The sequence below is a fragment of the Elephantulus edwardii genome, unplaced genomic scaffold, assembly GCF_000299155.1.
Source record: "Elephantulus edwardii isolate Elephantulus edwardi_28Jun2011 unplaced genomic scaffold, EleEdw1.0 scaffold00208, whole genome shotgun sequence".
Taxonomy (NCBI): Eukaryota; Metazoa; Chordata; class Mammalia; order Macroscelidea; family Macroscelididae; genus Elephantulus; species Elephantulus edwardii.
The window spans coordinates 4,079,898-4,098,522 of record NW_006399958.1 but is presented as its reverse complement, the minus strand read 5'-3'; the positions used below and the strand labels follow the sequence as shown (position 1 = coordinate 4,098,522).

General features: G+C 53.4%; 1 protein-coding gene across 1 annotated transcript in view; it reads left to right on the top strand.

Moving 5' to 3' along the window:
- Positions 1-5,003: 5,003 nt before the first annotated feature.
- Positions 5,004-18,625, top strand: part of PPP2R1A (protein phosphatase 2, regulatory subunit A, alpha) — a 32,875-nt gene continuing 19,253 nt past the window's right edge. Inside the window, exon 1 of the mRNA XM_006897386.1 lies at positions 5,004-5,081. Within this exon, the coding sequence (XP_006897448.1) occupies positions 5,004-5,081 (78 nt within the window). The remainder of the gene's footprint in view (positions 5,082-18,625) is intronic.

The window sequence follows — 18,625 nt, the reverse complement described above, 5'->3', positions numbered from 1 at the left end:
GCTGTATCAGGAAATGAGGGAGGCTTAATACAAGCTGAAGGTCACCTTGTGGCACTGGGGCATTCCTTAGGAGTTAACATTGTTCTTAGTTTGTGTCAAATGAACCCCTCCCTCTTGAGATTAGATTCCCCTCTTGAGGAATCTTGTGATTCCTCCCTCTTGAGGAACTTGGTCTTATCTGTAAAAGACTTCACCATTATCCTTTGTTTTGTACTTCCTTGTGATTTTACTTTTTTTATCTTATGATTCTAAATAAATTCTCAGAGAAGCAGGGCTTGGGGTCTTCAGTCGAGAACTGTTGGCCCCCTGTTTTATGCTCTCTGCTCTATCTCATTCCTGGCTGTTTGTCTCTTTATTAATAATGATAAAATTATTCTATTCTTTGGGACCCTCGGTCTGCAACACTCTTGGACAGATTCCTCAGCCTCTCTGTGCCTCAGTTTTCTCTCCCACAAATAAGTCAATGCATTCGACCCTCACAACAACTCTATGGCTCTCTCCTATCTCAGAGTTGTTTTGAGGGTTCAAGGAATGAATCCATAGAATACATTTCACAATAGTTAGCACTGAAATGAACCCTGTTGGTCCAGGGGTTAGACTGCTAGGCTGCGAAACAAAAGGTCATGGGTTTAAACCCAGCAGCAGCTAGGCAAAACAAAGATGGAGCCTTGGACCATCTAACATCAGCTACAGTATCCCTAGTACCACGACCCCTTCTAAACCCAGCCTGGACTTCTGGTAGTTCTTTGCTGATGTGCTGTTCCAGTCGTTTTTGGATAACCTTCAGCAGAATCTTGCTTGCGTGTGAAATCAATGATACCGTTCTATAGTTTCCACACTCTCTTGGGTCACCCTTCTTTGGAATGGGAATAAATAGAGATCTCTTCCAGTCAGTTGGCCTGGTGGTGGTTCTCCAGATTTCTTGGCACAACCTGAGAAGAATATTGAATGTACCGTGTACTGCTAAGAAAACAAACAGGCTCATCCTGGAGAGGGTTAAACCAGGCTGCTCCTTGGAGGCAAGGATTCTGAGGCTTCCTCTGACATACTGTGGACATGTTGCAAGGAGGGACTGGTCCTTTGAGAGGGACATCATGCTTGGGAGGGTGGAGGGTCCGCACAGGAGGGGAAGGCCCTCTATGAGGTGGATTGATTCAGTAACTGGGGTAATCGGGATGGGTGTGTCAGAGGCAGTACGATTGTCACAGGATAGAGCAGGGTTTAGGGATGCTGTACATAGGGTCGCTGTGAGTCGCAAGCAAGTTGACGGCACATAACAACAACAACAACAACAGCCTTGGACCTCTCACTGGAAGTCAGAATTGACAGCACAGGGTCTGGGTTTCGAGAGATAGTATAATAAAGCTCAGAATTTATTTGCATTCATATTCTAGAATATGGAACATAAATAAAAGTGAAGGTTTGCACTCTGGTTAAAATTCCATGGGCTTGAATTTAGAAAACTCTGATCTCACCTTAAGTGAATGTTTTGTTTTGTTTTTTAAATTTTATTATTATTTTGTGTGTGTGTGTACCGTCAAATTGGATCTGACTGGTACAGGAGGAGATAGTCCCTTCGTCTCCCGCAAAGCATCTGGTGGATTCGAACCGCTCACCTCTGGGAAAGTGAATGTTATGGTTTTGAGAAATGGAGAAGAGTCCAAGGGGTAAGTAGAAAATATTGCTTGCTTCAAGGTCAGTGGGGGATAGCCACAGAAAAGAAGGTGACATTTTGACAAGCTGGTTGGCATCTGAACACTACCTCAGTCAGCACAGTGTTAGAAGCATTGTGGCAGTTAAGATATGAACTGGTTCTCCACATGACAGGAGCCCTGTAACTATGGACACAAAACAGTGAAATGTAGGTTAATAACTGACCATAAAAACCCCTGACTGTGGTGCAACCACTATGGAAGGCCGTATGGTGCTTTCTCAAAAAGTTGTAAATAGAAATACCATTTGACCCTGCAAGTCCAGTACTGGGAATTTATGCTAAAGAAACCATAACTGCCACCCAAGCAGATATATGCACATCCATGTTTATTGCGGCATTGTTCATAATAGCAAAGAGGTGGAAACAACCCAAGTACTCATCAACAAATGAATGGATAGAGAAGCTCTAGTATATTCACACAATGGAATACTACGGAGCATTGGAAAAAAAAGGAACTAATGAAATATTATGCAAAATGGATGACCCTGGAGGACATTATGCTGAGTGAAATATCTCAGTCACAATAGGACAAATATTGCATAGGGCCACTGTTGTAAAACGGAGCTGACATCGGGGTTGAGGAAAGATAGAGAAGGAGGGGAGGAATGATGTATACTGCATTGAAACAGATGAGGGAGAGAACTGTTTAAAAGGGACATATGAATGGGTATTCTTGTCATGACAGAAGTCCAGCGTGAAGGCTGCACAGTGGAGTGGACTTGGGGGGAGGGATTGCATAACAATGAAAGAGTTTTACTTTTCAAGAAGAGTGAATGTTGGGGTGGGCAGGAAGAAATGTGCAACAATCTAAGTCTCAGTAAACTTTCATTAAAATTAAGTTTTAAAAAAAAGATAAAAAAAATTCCCTCACTGAAAGGGGAAAGGCGGGCATGGAGAAGGATTCTGCTGCCGTCTGGATTTGTTAATAAAGTATATGGAGAAAAGCAATTCCGTGTCAGTCAGTCATTGATCTGGCCTCGTGACTGTGTAAGAGGACCATTTATCCAGTGGCGGTTTGATGTTTTGTTGGCATGGATGTTTTAATGACGTGAAACAAAAACCCACTTGCTCTGAGTCACCTTACACTCACAGTGACCCTCCATGCGCGATTCGGAGGCTGTGAATTTTTAGGAGCGGACACTGCCCACCTTTGTCTTATCCAGTGGCTGGTGCACTTGAACCACCGACTTTTCAGTTAACAGCCCAATGGGCAATGCAAATATGCCACTGTTGTGTGTGCCGTTGACTTAGAACCGACTTTAGTGGGTTGTCAGAGACTTTTAAATCATTTAGGAGTATACTGGCCATCTGTCCCCTTTGGAGCAACTGGTGGATTTAAACTGCCAGAGAGGTGGTGGTGGTTTTTGTTGTTGTTGTTATGTGCCATCGAGTCGTTTGCAACTCATAGCGACCCTATGTACAACAGCTCTAAACCCTGCTCTGTCCTGTGCCAGTTGCACTCTCTCAGACACTCCCATCCAGATTACCCCAGTCACTGAATCAATCCACCTCATAGAGGGTCTTCCCCTCCTGCGCTGTCCCTCCACCCTCCCAAGCATGATGTCCCTCTCCAAGGACCTGACCCTCCTTATAACATGTCCAGAGTATGTCAGACGAAGCCTCAGAATCCTTGCCTGGTTTAACCCCCTCCAGGATGAATCTGTTTGTTTTCTTGACAGTCCATGGTACATTCAATACTCTTCGCCAGCACTACAGCTCAAAGGCATCAATTCTTCTATCCTCCTTAGTCATTGTCCAACTCTCTGATGCATAACAAGTGATCGCAAAGACCATGGCCTGTATCTAGCGCACCTTAGTCTCCAGAGAGACACCGTTGCTCTTGAGTACTTTAGATAGGTCCCTAACAGAACACTTCCCCATCGCAATACGTCTTTTGATCTCCTGGCTACTGGTGCCAAGAGTGTTGACCGAGGAGCTGAGCAAACTGAAGCTGTGAACAATCTCAATCTCTTCACCATCCATCCTGATGCTGTCAATTGGTCCAGTGGTGAGAATCTTTGCCTTCTTGACATTGAGCCTCAGTCCATACCAGCGAGGTTCAACCCTTGAATTAACAGCAAAACTCTTTATTGTATGCCAGAGAGCTCCCTCTTCTGTGGAGGAGAGATTGCAAGACACATTCAGACCCTGTTCTAGGGATGAGGGCTCTGAGAGAGGGATGCTCTCAAGAGGGGCCCAGCCCTCCAATCCATTTCAGCTCCTAGGGGTCTCATTCCTTTGGGAAGGGAACTGTGCTGCATTGGGTTTTCTTGGCACTGAGCTGGAATCCACTAAAAGCGTGGTCTTGGTTTGATCTCTACAGATGCTGACTACAAGGCCTTTTTCCCACTGCCTTGGTTCGAACTGCCAACTGTTAGGCTAATAGTTAAGCAGGAACTGCTTATACTATATTTAAAGAAGGGGAATGACTATTTATGCAGCATAGAAAGCCCAGCTTGGGCAGAGGCTTGCCTGAAAAACAAGAAGTGTATATTCAGCTGTGAAAAGGAAGGGGCGGTGAGTGGTGGTGATGGTGAAGAGGTGGGAGGAAAGCTGCAGATCTTTTCAGCAGCAGAACTACTGATGGGTTTAAGCCATCAAACTGTCAGAAGCCCAACTTATAATCCACTGAGCCAGCAATTTTCTTTAAATTTAAATACCAGATCCAGGGTTCGTTGGTTGGTAATGCAAGTCGATACCCTGCCCTAAGCCTCTGTCTCCGCAGGTACAAATCAAAGACTCCTTTTTTCTTTTTCCTCCGGCGAAAATGCCGTGGGAATTGGCAGTCACCAATGCGCACCAGCACCAAACCCTGGCAGTAACCGCGTCCACGCATGACGTAATGCATGCCAGTGACGCACGCGCAGAAGCCATCTCCCGGACTCGCTGAAGGACAGGCGGTGTCCCGCCCCGCCCAATCTCGCCCCTCATTGGCTAGACGCAACTGCTCATCTCCGCCGTTGTCAGCGGCGACGTAGGCGGGCGTAAGCCCGGTTTCTAGGATACCGCATACTTCCGTTTCTTTCCCTCCCCCTCCTACCCTTGAGCGAGTCTCAGGTTGGTCCATTTCACCAATGACAAATGGGCAGTGGGCGGGACCTGGCTTATCCCTGCCAATGAGACGGCGGCTTGGGGTGGCACCGCGCGGCCAATGAGCGTAAGGTAGCCCCTGGGAAGCGGCTCGGGCGTCCCCACGCCGGTCTTTCCTGCCCCTCCGAGCCCCGCCCCTCCCCATCCCCGTTGCAGCACGGCGCTGGCCGCAATCTGACAGGAACGGGACAGAGCCAAGATGGCGGCGGCCGACGGCGATGACTCGCTGTACCCCATCGCGGTGCTCATCGACGAGCTCCGCAACGAGGACGTCCAGGTGCGGGAGGCGACCGGGGACCCCTGGGGGCGTCGGGGACGGGGGGCCTCGGGGAAGGGGGCGCGGGCGGCCCTCGCGGACCCAGAGCTGCGTGTTCACTGGGAGTGGCGGAAGCCAGCGGGCGGCCAATCAGCGCCCACCTCTTATCCGTCGGGGTCGCGGAGCCCGATGAGACGGCGCCCCAGATTGGACGAGGGCGCGGCGGAGGGCGGGAGCGGGGACGAGCCGGGAGAAGGGTCCCGGGGCCTGGCCTTGCGCGCGGCCGAAGCCGGGGTGGGGTCCGCCGGTCGGCCGGACACAGCGATTGGTCACGGCCTCCGCGTGGACCCGGGGCTGGCCGGGTCAGCCTTGGGGAGAACCCCAGCACCCCCCCCCCCATTGATTTAGTCCTCGCGGCCACATCGCTGTCGCGATTAGGGCCCCAGTTGGGCACCGAGAGTGGAAGGCCACCTTCCCAAGCCCTCCCTTCCCCCTTCTAATATTGGGGCGCCCCCCGCAGAGGGAAGAGAGTTGCAGGAACAACCCACGGCCCGGGGGAGGGGGCGGGGAGGACGGACTTGCCAAACTGCCCATTCCCGGTGTCCAGGGGGCCATGCGCAGTTTCGAGGGGCTACGTTTTGCTAATAAGTGGGGTGTTGGGGGAGCCCTGGCGGCGCAGTGGCCGAAGCATTTTTTTGGGGGGGCTGCCTTCCAAAAGACCTGCGCTTGGTCCCCGCCGGCTGCGCCGCGGAAGAAAGACGTGGCAACCTGCTTCCTAAAAGATCTGCAGCTTTGGAAACTGCTGGGGGGCAGTTCTGCGAAGGCATCGGCTTGATGGCTGTGGGTGGGGTGCAGGGGGGGCCCTGAGCTCACCTGGTGAGTTGAGAGGAGGTAGGGGCACTTTAGGAAGCCTGGTAGCGCAGTGGTTAAGCTCTTTTGGCTGGAGACGTGGCAACCCGATCTTGTAAAGGTGTCCAGCGTTGAGAGTCCCGTGGATGCAGTTCGGTTTGGTCCCCTTGGGTCCCCAGCACTAGACGGGTGGGTTCCCTAAAAGAAAGCCTTGGCAGTTTGCTTTCCCGAGGGTACATAGTTTTAAAAAAAGTGGTGTGGAGCCCTTCTCCTGTCTCAAGGTCACCCAGCAGGTGGGAGGTGGACATTGGAGGGGGTCACCATGGGTCAGCCCAGGCACTGTGGTTACCAGCGCTATGGTCATGCCCAGCCTAAGTCCACCTCCTACCTACTTCCTGGGTGACCTTGGCCAGCTGGTTTCACCGTTCTGAGCCTCTGTTGTGCCTAATGTGTGACTAATTATAATGCCAGTCTCATTAGCTGGTTATGAGAGCAAAATGAGTTAATAGGCCACATGAAACGGAAGAATGGCTGGCTGATGTAAGGGCCCCATAAAAGTTAGCTGTGTTTGCTGAGTGGTGATTGGAGGGGAAGCCCATTCTCCCTTGGGGCCTTTATTTCCCCAAGTGGGGAGTAGAGGAGGTGGGGGTGCCCCAGGCAGGCCTCCAAAGCTGAGCTGCCTCCTCCAGGTTCCTGATTGTTAAGTTTCTAGAGTCCAACAGGCTCCAGTTGTCTGCCCGGCTTGTCTGCTTCTTGCTAATTGACATGGGCAAATAATCTTCCCTAAGCCTTAGTTTCCTCTTTTTGTCCAATAAGGGTCCTAATTATTACCTAGTTCGTAAGGCTGTTGTAGGAATGAAATCAATCAATAAATCCCTGCTGTTTATTAGATGGAGCCCTCGTGGCCCAGTGGGTAGGGAGTTGTGCTGCCAACCCAAAGCTAGGTGGTACAAAACCCCCTGAGCTGCTCCTTGGGAGAAAGGTGGGCAGTCCCCTCCCATGTAATTTACAGCCTCTGAAAATCTGCTGGAGGGTCAGCTTTGAGTCAGTTCCTACCTGATGGCCGTGAGTCGAGAGTTTATGACATAACCCAGCTCGGTTGGCACGGTGGTTGAAGCACTCAGTTGCTGTCTGAAAGGAGCGAGGAAGATACAGCCTTGTGCTTCCTTGAGGATGGTAGCTGTGGGCGCTCTGTGGTTGTTCTCTTTCCTTGAGGATCAGTGAGTTGGATTTGACTTGATATCCGTAAATTTGGCATTTTTTTAACCAAACATGCGCCTGATACAGGCCATGGTATTTGCAATCGCTTGTTATACATCAGAGAGTTGGACAGTGATTAGGGAGGACAGAAAGAGAGTGGATGCTTTTGAGCTGTGGTGCTGGAGAAGGGTACCGAATGTACCATGGACTGCCAGGAAAACAAACAGATTCATCTTGGAGAGGATTAAACCAAGCTACTCCTTGGAGGCAAGGATTCTGGGGCTTTGTCTGACATACTTTGGACATGTTGCCAGGAGGGACGGGTCCTTGGAGAGAGACATCATGCTTGGGAGGGTGGAGGGACAGCGCAGGAGGGGAAGACCCTCTATGAGATGGATTGATTCAGTGACTGGGGTAATCGGGATGGGTGTGTCAGAGGCGGTGCGGTTGGCGCAGGATTTAGGGCTGTTGTGCATAGGGTCGCTATGAGTCGGAAACAACACGACGGCACATAACAACAACAACAACAAACAAACGTCAGTGGGAGTCCCCAAAACGTGGCCCCTGCAAACCCGTCTGCTGCCAGAGGTCCCTGCTCGGAAGACCCCTGGAGCCGTTGTGGTCTGACACGCACAGGGCCCCCCCCCCCCCAGGTCAGAACCAGGACAGACTCCAGGACGCCACCTCTGTGGATCAGGTGCAGTCCTGAGACGCAGTGGTGACACCAGCTGCCCGGCAGGACACAGGTGCGAGACACGCCTCGCGCACGTCAGTCATACTTCCTTAGCTCTGTACCAGGGCCTGGTCAGAGTGGAGAGCTAATGAAATATTGTGGACGTGCAAAGGAAGTGGGCGAAAGAAAGAAAGAAAGAAAGAGGCCAGATGCTGTGCGAGTGAGCTCGTGTGGCCTCGGCACAGGTGGATCACAGGGAGCAAGACTGGCAGCGGTTCTGAGGCTCCCAAAGTCCAGGATGGTGACCGTGACAGCCGGAGAAGGTGTCTACTACCCACCTCGGTGCCACGGAGGTGCCCGGGTGCACACTGCGTTGCAGGGAACAGGGCAGTGCGTCTCCTGAGGCGTCTGGTTTCTCAGTGCGGAGTTACCTTACCTTAGACTGTGCTCTGTTAAATGTGTAGTCAAACTCCAGCTCACCTGCCTCCCAGTTGGTTCCACCTCTGGTGACCCTCCGTGGGGAGGCGGTAAATCCGTAGTGGGAGGAGATTGCCCGACCCCCTCCTGCGGCTCGATGGTGCAGACGGTGCCCCGAGCGCCGTGCCCATGATGAGCAACAGCGTTTGAAACATGGCGAGGCCAGACGTGCCGCAGACAGCGCAGGTGGCGCCTGTAGACTGGATGAAAGCAGGGTTGTCACAGGCCTTCCGTTTGTGAAAAGCCCCAGGCTCTCTGTCAAGTGCACCGAAGCCACGTGTGAGAAGATGAGGTTTGCCCGTAGTACAGGCAGACGTAGGTAGATGAGGATAAATGGCACGGGAGAAAGTGGGGAGAGGCGGGGTGCAGTTCTTAACAGTGCGGGCACAGGAGTCCTTGCTGAGGGGACGTGTGAGCAGAGACCCAGCAAGGTCAGGCAAGGTGAGGCGCTTTCAGTGGGCGGCAAGTGCGGGGCCTGGGAGACCCCTTTTAGGGAAGGCCCCTCAGAGGTGGTGGAACCCAGGTAATGCCAGGAGGAGGAGCTCGAGAAGAAGGTGACGTGTCCTCAGGAAGACGCAGGGAGTGACAGTGCAGGGAATGGCTTGCTGTGTTTCTGTTAACGTGCGTAGCTCATATCATGCAGCGCCCTCCCTCCTCAGTTACTCTGCCCTTTCCTGTTCACCTTGTTGTGGGTGTGTGTTCACCTGTGTGCGTGTGGTTTAGGTGAGTGTGTTACATAGAGAAAATCCAGCAGCTCTCAGCAGGCTCGTGCCTCTCAGGACGTTATTCAGCGGGTGGGGCTGTTTTAGTTGTCGCTAGTGCCCCTGGCACCTGGTGGACCAGACCACAGACGGCTGCTGACACTGGCAGTGCATAGGGCAGCCTCCCCCACCCGAGTTACCCAGCGCCAAATCTCTGGTGCCGCGGGGGACAGGCGCTGCTCTCTGGGGCATCTTGGAGAACGGAGGAGCTCGGCGTCTGTAGATGTCTGGGTTTTGTCCTGTTAGCTTTCTGCTGGTGCTGTAACAGCGGCCTCGGAGTTGATGGCTTCTTGCTGGGTGCCATCGAGTGCATCGTGAGGTACGGGAACCCCATGTGACTTAAGTAGCACGGCCCTGTAGGGAGGGGAGCACATTGCCAGGTCTTTTCTCCCAGGGAGCAGTTGGTGGATTCAAACCACCAACCTTTGGTGGATTCAAACCACCAACCTTTGGGTTAGCAGCCAAGCACTGTAACCATCACACCACCAGGACTCCTTGTAGTTTAAACAACACACATGTCTTACTTTGCAGTTCTGGAGGGTTTGTTTCCTGGCCTTTTCCAGCCCCCAGTGTGCATATTGTTTAAAGCATTCAGCTTTTCACCTGAAAAGCAGTGGTTCAAACCGAGCTGTGTCTCTGTGGGAGAAAGATATGGCCGTCCACTTCTGCAAAGCCTCCTTGCCTTGTGTCCCTTTCAGAGAAACACAGAGATGTGTCTCTGGCCCTTCTTCTGTGGTCCCATCTGTCCCGCCACAGTCAGGAAAGGCCCTGATTGTAAAGTTCTGTGTAGTTTGAGTCTGCTGAGAAAGTCCAGCATAGTCACCCCACTCTCTGGTTCCACCTGGCCACATGTGGTCACAGGCTCTGTGGAAGGGGAACTCTGTACGTCTGATTGGCAGATGGAAGGTTAAGGAGGCTCAGGATGGTGGGAAAGTGCTTTTGTTAATATTTTCAAGCAACTTCATTTTGTTTCTTCATTCCTTCCTTGACTAGGAAGAGTGACAGCAGACAGCTAGCTTTGCTCTTTGTTTTTCTCTCTCTTTTTCTTGTTGTGCACCGTGGAATTGGATCCGACTAGCACAGGAGGAGGTTGCCCCTCCTCCAGCCGAGCGTCTGGTGGATTTGAACCGCACATCTTTGGGACTGCAGCACAGCTTCTTCCCACTAGGCCACCAGACCTCCCTCAGCTTTGCCTTTAACCATGAGCAGCGTGACCCAGACTGTAGCACCTGCCACAGAGGGTTGCGTGGCTGTGTCGTTTGTCTCGTCCACCCGCCCGCCTCCTCATTCACTGCTGTCCAATGGTTCCCCCTCACCCTCCTGACCCTCTGTCAGGTTTCCGAGGCTGTGAATACCAGTGGGGAGATTGAACTTCCAGAACTGGGCTTGGGGTCAACAGTGCCCTCCGTGCAGTCTGTGCCAGCAGAGCTCCCTTCGCCACTACCTCCCACTTTAAATCTCTAAAAGCTTTCTGATGAAAACCCAGCTTCTCTGTAAACCTTCATTAAAAGTCACAATTTTTTTTTTTAAAAGACTCCCTGGTGGGGAATGGTGGATGGCGGTAGAAGACTACCTTCTGCACAGCAGATCCACCCCTGCCCTACCCTGCTGTGTCCTTTTAGGGTTGTTCTTAGGGGTGCATCCCCTACCTGTCTGCTTGTGATACCGAGGGGATGACGTGCAGGTTGCTGCATGTTTTCCGGCTTTGGTTATGTAGTGCTTGCTTGTTTATCCTGATGGATCGAAAGGCCGACCATCAGTCTCCACCAGCAGTGATCTGCTGTCTTGTTGTTATGTGCCGTTGAGTCGCCTACAACTCACAGTGACCCCGTATACAAAAGCCCTAAACCCTGTTCTATCCTCTGCCAATCTCACTGTCTCTGACACACCTACCCCCCATTACCCCAGTCACTGAATCAATCCATCTCATCCAGGGTCTTCCTCTTCTGCACTGTTCCTCCACCCTCGTAAGCATGATGTCCCTCTCCAAGGACTGGTCCCACCTTGCAACATGTCCAGAGTATGTTAGACCAAGCTTCAGAATCCTTGCCTCCAAGAAGCAGCCTGGCTTCACTCTCTCCAGGACAAACCTGTTTGTTCTAGCAGTCCATGGTATATGCAATGCTATTCTCCTGCACCACAGAGCAAAGGCATCTGTTTTCCTTCTATCATCTCCATTCATTGTCCAGCTTTCTGACACATAGCAAATAATTCCAAAGACTGTGGCCTGAATCAGGCACACCTTAGTCTCCAGACTGACATTGTTGCTCTTCAGTACTTTGGAGAGGTTTCTGACAACTGACTTTCCCAGTGTAATTCATCTTTTAATTTCCTGGCTGGTACCAAGAGTGCTGACTGTCAAGCCAAGCAAACTGAAGCTGTGAACTATCTCTTTCTCTTTTCCATCCATCATGATGCTGCCAGTTGGCCCAGTGGTGAGCATCTTTGTTTTCTTGATGTTGAGCTTCATTCCATACTGAAGGCTGCCTTAGCTCTCAGTTAAAGGAACAGGAAAGGGGCCTGCTGCCTCACATCCAGAAACCTCCATTTGTTTTTTTTTTTTAAATTTAATTTTATTATTTTTGTATGCGTGTACCGTCAAATCAGATCTGACTGGTACAGGAGGAGATTGCCCCTCCTTCCCCGGCAGAGCATCTGGTGGATTCGAACCGTGCACCTCTGGGATTGTAGTTGCAGCTTCTTGCCACTAGGCCACCAGAGCTCCCCAGAAACCTCCATTTGTGAGGCTACAAATCGCTCTGGGCAGAGAATAGCCATGTCTCTTCAGTGGAGCAGTGGTTGGCTTTGAACCACTGACCTTTCATTTAGCACACTGCCTCACCAGGGCTCTTTAAAAGAGGTAAAGCAGAGTTCATTTAGTCCTGTTTAGATTAGCCTGTAGTGGACCTTCATTGTTTCTCCCTTTTCTGACGGTGCAGTAATTAGATGGTTGGCTGCTAACCTGATGGTCAGCAGTTGGAATCCCCCGGCTGCTCCGGGGGAGAAAGATGTCTGCTTGTGCAAAGAGTGACAGCTGGGGAGACCCCGGGACTCTGCTCTATCCCATAAACCAACACCCACTGCTGTTGAGTTGATTCTGATGTCTTTTTTTTTTTTAATTTTTTTAGAGTGTGTGTGTGTGTGTGTGTGTGTGTGTGTGTGTGTGTGTGTACACACACCGTCAAATCAGATCTGACTGGTACAGGAGGAGGTTGCACCCTCCTTCTTCAGCAGAGCATCTGGTGGATTTGAAATGTGCTCCTCTGGGATTGCAGTGCAGCGTCTTGCCACTAGGCCACCAGAGCTCGCCGATTCTGATGTCTTGTGACCTGGTAGCAGAATTGAGGTGCCCGTCAGAGCTTCTGAGACGTGTGCAGACTGCCCCGTGGTTCTGAGGAGGGCTTGGTGGCTTCAAACCGCTGTCCTGTATGCTAGCAGCAGAAGGCTTCAACCACAGATCCCCAGGGCACCTCGCTGTGTCCTCCTGTAAGGTCAGTGGGAGTTGGAATCACGTAACATCAGTGCGTTTTTTGTGTGACTAGGAACGGCCTGAGAGATGGAATGGTCTGGAAGCCCTTGCTTGAACAGGGAAGGGCACTCGGGGAACATCTTCCAGGCAGGGGAAAGCGGGGGCCCAGGTCCTGAGGCGGGTGTCCTGCGTGTGCTCTGGGAACTGCAGGAAGCCACTGTGGCTGGAGGCAGCTGGTACCCTAGGGATTGGCAGGCAGCGGCTCCCGGCCTGTCCTGTTTTAGTATAAATAAAGTTTTTAAAAACAGACACACTCATTTGCTTGTATGTGTGTTGCTTTGGTCTAGCAGCAGCCACCACAGAAGTGGCCTGACCCTCTAAACCCATTATACTGTCGGGGCCACGGGACCCGCACCTGGTGCTCTGACCTCAGGAGAAGGGGTCACTGATGAGCCCGCAGGGACGGGGGATGCTGGTCTTTGGGACCCTCTGCATCTGTGAGAATGTCCATGCACAGGAGAGGTGGCGTGTTCCTGGGGTCAGTGGAGGCCCCGTGCTGGGTTTGCAGAATGCCTGCTGCGTGTGTCCTGTCAGGTCAGAATGAATGAGTGACTGCAAGGAAGGGGGACCATTCCACTTGGTTCTGAGAGTTCTTCCAGGGAGTGATCTCACTGGGGCCAGTGGGAACCCGTGGGAAGGCTGGGTGCTGCCCACGTGGCAGGGCTAGACGGGCAGAGTCTGAACTTGTGGAGTCAGCCCTCGAGGTGAGGGTCAGGGGAGGTGCCGCACGGAGCCTGGTGGCAAGGGAAGCCCTGGGAAGCAGGCATGAGTCATCTACACCCTTGGGAATGAGCCTCACGGGGTTGGTGTTGGTGTGGTTAGTGGCTGTGCCTGAGGAGGTGGTCACTGAGGGTGACCGCATTTCCTTGTTGTAATAGCTGGATTTGTACGTGGGGAGATTGAGGTACAGAGAGGTAATCGTTTGCCTGAGGCCACCAGCCTGCGAGAGGCAAGCGGCTGGCAGTGTCTCAGGACGTTTGGATGCCAGTGTTTCTTGTAACATGGTCTTCTGGTTGGAGGTCGGATTTCTTTGTTTTACAAACCCTCCCCCAGGTCCACTCCACCATGTAGCCGACTCCTGTCGTGACAGAAATACCTCGTCACATATCTCTTTTAAACAGTTTTCTCCGTGCTCTGTTTCAGTGCAGTATACATTATTGAACCGGATTTCTTTGTTATGTTTTAAACTCTGTGACTCAGTTTTCTTTTTTGTAAAATGGGGATGATGTTGTCAAGTTGCCTGCGGCTCATAGCAACCCTAAGTACAACAGCTCTGAACCCTGTTCTGTCCTGAGCCAATCTCATTGTCTCTGACACACCTACCCCCGTGACCCCAGTCACTGGATCAATCCGTCTTATCGAGGGTCTTCCTCTCCTGTGCGTCCCTCCACCCTCCCAAGCATGATGTCCCTCTCCAAGGACCCGTCCCTCCTTCCGGCATGCCAGAGTATGTCAGACGGAGCTTCAGAAAATGAGGACAGAGGATTAACCGTGGTGGTGTTACTGTGTGCTGTAGGGTCGGAACCAGTCCTTACCTTGCCCTCCAGCAGGTTTTCAGGGCAGTAAATCACACAGGAAGCGATTGCCCATCCTTCTGCCAAGCAGCTGATGGATTCAAACCTCCTACCTTCATATTTGCAGCACAGCTCCTTACCACTAGGCCTCCAGTGCTTCCTAAATGGTGTATTCGTTGCCATCCAAGCTCACCTGACTTACAATGACCCCAGGACATACTGCGAATCAAAATGTGGTTCAGATCCAGGAGTCCCTCCCATAAAGGTGTCAGCCTTCTGAAATCTAATGGTCAGAATCAATGCAGCAGGAGTATGTTTTTTAAAAAAAAAAAAAACAACAAACACAAAACAAAACAAAATTGTGCGTAAAGTAGAACCCTTCCTCGCTCCCTGGGTTTCTGAAGATGTCAACTGTTGGAGCCAAGATGCCAGGCCTTTATTCCTGGGTACTTCCGGTGGGTTAGAACCTGCGGCCTTTGCTCTAGAAGCCGAGCGCATACCTGCTCGGGTGTGTGGGACTGGAAGGAGCCGTGGTGATACGGTGTTTATGTGCTTGGCTGCGAACTGAAAGGTTGATGGTGGTGCAGACCTGTGAGCCGCTCGAGGGAGAAGACGGGGGCGGTGAAGGTGGCAGCTTCAGAGCCCGTGGGCTGCTCTGCCCGGACCTGTCGGTCACGGTGACCAGCGGTTTGGTGCTGGTTTGGTGGGCACTAGGTAGAGAGTTTGAGCTGAGAATGGTTGTTCGAGGAAAGTGGTGAAGGTCGTAGACTCGTTCAGATCCCCACCTGGCCACACGGGCACCATGACCTTGGGAAGTTGTTCCCTTCTCTGTGGCTTGGTTTCCTCCCCTGTCGACTGGATGCAGAGCTCGAGTCTGCCTCGGAGGCTTGTCAGAACTCTAAAGAGAGACGTGGGAAGACGTGTCAACGCCTGCATTAGTGCCTGGTCCACAGCGTAGTGGGAGCCGGGCTTGGAAAGCTGGAAGACTCACTTCCAGCGGGGCTCTTCGCCGTCTCCCGGTACCGTCCCCTCCTTGTCCCAGAGCCCAGTCCCCTTCCCTTGAGGAGAGGCCCAGCGGTGACCGAGCACTAAGCCAGGCAAGCCCCCCACGAGGCGTGCTGTCTGCTCCTGGGCGTCCCACCCCCTCAGGGAGACAGGACTGGCCTCTCGCTCGTTTCAGTTTCTGGTTTTCTTTCCCTTGTTCGCAGACGAGATAGTACTAAGAGTGACAGCTTCAAGTTGAGTGCTTGCTTTGTGCGAGGCTCTGTCTGTGTGGAACTCCCTACTGGGGGGAGAGTCCTGCCCGGAACGCCCAGCGCGAGGGGTCCCCCTCCTCCAGCTTTCTTATCCAATCTGACACCAGCCGGCTTCCCTCCCAGGGCGCTCCCTGCCCCTCTGCGGGCTGGGAAAGGGTTGCCGCGGTCCGAGGCGGCACACACCATTCCATGTTCACCGTTACGAACTTTACAAGGAAGCTGTGTGTGGTCAGTTACCCAGGAAGGCTTTTCCGGTTCTGGCCTCTGACTTTGACCTCATGACTAGGTGTGTTGTCGTGCACTCATGAGTCAGAACTAACTCCTAGCTGACCCTCCACTGGGTTCTCGGAGGCCGTAAGTCACAGGGAAGGAAGGAGGTTGTCCATCTTGCTCTTGGAGCAGGTGGACCGTTGGGGGGGCACTGCAGGTCCTCACCGTTGAGCCACCAGACCCCCCCATGTGACAGGGAGGCCAGTGCAAATAAGACGAGAACACTGACATGATGATTGGTCAGTCCTCCAGGTTTAGATTGAGCGAGCCCAGAACTGGAAGGTGGACTCTCGCGGCCATCAGGACAGAAGGACCGTGGGGTGCAGGGCGTTGTTTGGGCCTGCGATGGCCGTGTGACAGAGATGAGGACACTGGGTGGCCGTCCAGGAGGCGGCAGCTGCAGTAGCGGCAGCGGAGCTGGTGGGAGGCAGGGCTGAGCGAGGTCTGCAGGTCAGGGGGCTCCTGGCCAGCGCCTTTGGTCCGGGCTCCCTGGAGGGCACAGCTGCTGTCTAACTGGCAGAACTGAGAAGTGTGTGCCCTTGCCCAAGCGAGGTGGAGGCCGACGGGCAGGGCGCCTGAGACGGAACCGTGGCCTCAGCGCTTCTCTCCTGAATGACAGCCTGCTGTTTTCCCAGGTCACACACGCGTGCCCCCTGCCCGCCACACTGTTCACAGAGATAGGGGTTCCAGTGCAGCGTCAGCATCAGTTCTGGTCCCTCAGGCTAGCCTTTGTCCACTCCAGTGAGTGGTCAGCTCAGCCAGGCCGCTTAGTGCTCAGGTCCCCACACTCCAGTGGGCTCAGGGCCCTCGCCGTCTTCCCTGTGGGCACGTCCTTGCATGTTCACCCTGGCTGCCCTGCCATCCTCTGGAGGGCACATCCACGCACGCCCACCCTGGCTGCCTCGCCGTCTTCCCTGAGGGCACGTCCATGCATGTCCACCCTGGCTGCCTCACTGTCTTCTCTGTGGAGGGCACATCCACGCACGCACCCTGGTTGCCTTGTTCTGGGTCTGGGAATCCCTTTGCCCTGTTTCACGCCAGGCCTCCTGGTTCTGCTGCTGTTTCTCCACCTGTTTGTCGCTGTCTTGTGCTGTCTGTGGTCCTGTGGTCTCTGTCCCGTGTCTGGGCTCAGCTTCGGGACCCTCCCTCGGTGGCAATGAGATTCCCTCTCGTCAGGGTTTGGAGCACTCGTAAGTGGAGTGAGGTCGTTCCCCCCCGTTAGAGTGCTGTATGTTTTATTTGTGTGTCCACCCCCGTGGATCCTGGTCCCCCTCGGCCTCAGCACCCATTTGGTCGGAGTCACAAGACCATGGTGGAAAAGATGAGATAACAGCAGTCCATGGCACCACGTCGTCCGCCCCTAATTGGGAGATAACTTCCCCATTTCTGCCACTTAACCGTCCAAATCATCATCTGACAATTAGGGCACAGAGTTCTTGAGGTGACGCAGTCAGGTGTCAGTGTACAGGCTGCCGCAGGCATCCACCTGGCTGGCCGGGTTTTCTGAGTCGGCTCCGTGTGTGATCAGGGTCCCGTGGGGGCAGTTCCTTGAGGCCCGTCGGGGACTTCTGAGTGACTGCCATGCTCCGGCCCGTCGTGCCTCCGGTCAGCCCACTTTTTACTGTTCAGGACTTTTATACGATTGCAATTAATCCTGTTAACGATTAACATTGTATCATCTTCTGTTCTGGCTGGGACCTTGCGCATTGGTAAGCCTTGTCCAGCCTGCACCAGGCAGCAGAGGACAGCCGTCCACACCAGCTCACATGTCTCACGCCTTCCTCTTGGGCTCTGCTCCACTCTCCCTAACCCCTGTGGGCCAGTTAGTGAGACCAGCTGGTGACTCAGGTCCACACGCCTCCCTGCTCCTCAGGCCGGCTGCCCCTTCCCTCATCCCTGACACAGGTTCAGTCGGGGGGCTACAGGTGGACCAGACTCCCCCAGCTCCTCACTGCTGGCGAGTCCCTGCTTCTGCTGCGTGGGCCCAGCTGGTCACGGCAGGTGTGTGCGCGCCAGCCCACCTGCACGCTCTTGGCTCCTTTAACTTCCGTCTGATGGGCACTGGCTTGTCCCACCTCCGAGGAGCCAAAGGCAGAGGCATGTGTGAACTTCAAAGAGTAAAAGCCTTTCCCCCTTTAAGAGGCGGACTGTCCTTTCAGGTGTTGGTTTCCTGTTCTCACCGTACTTCTAGTGGAAACCTCCTGGCTCAGAAGTCCTGGGGGACTCTGTCCTCAGAGTGGCTGTCCGTAAATGCACAGCCTGTGTTTCTTCTGGACAAACCCTGGTGTGCCTCCAGGTCCTCAGTGTTACAGTAAATGAGAGCCAGCGTGAGCCAGCGCGTCTCAGTTCTGACGCACAGCGACAAAGCTGTGATCTGAACCGGAGCAGACAGCCACGCCGTCTCCTGCAGGGTGGCTCGACGGTTGGAAGTGCTGGACCCGGGTAACGGCTGAGCACCAGCGGTGCTTCCTGGGGTGTGGACAGTGCCCTGAGCAGCCCGGCCTGCAACCATCGAGCTGCTTCTGCCTCGGGGCCTCTCCACATGTGCACTGCCTCACAGCTCTCTGGGCCCTGACCTTTGTAAACAGATCGCCAGGCCTTTCTGCCCCGTGTCACTGGGTGGGTTTGAACTGCCAGCTTTCACCTAATAGAAAAGGACAAACCATTGACCATTTGGGCCCTAGCAGTGCGGCTGGCACTGAAAACCCAGTGGTGTTCTTCATGAACCATGACCAGAGTCTCCACGTCCCCATGGAGAGCAAAGGCCCCTCCACCTGAGAGGCTGTGAGTTCTCACAGGCCAGCAACAGAGCCCTCCAGGTGATGGCATCGTGCTGTGAAGAAGCAGAGGCCTGGCTTCGCTGTCCTCCAGGAGTGACCTCTCCATCTCAGCATCCACGCCTTTCACGGCCTGGCTCCACTGTCCTTTGGGAGTGACCCCTCAATCTCACTGTCCACGCCTTTCACGGCCTGGCTCCACTGCCAACTGGGAGTGACCCCTCCATCTCACTGTCCACGCCTTTCACGGCCTGGCTCC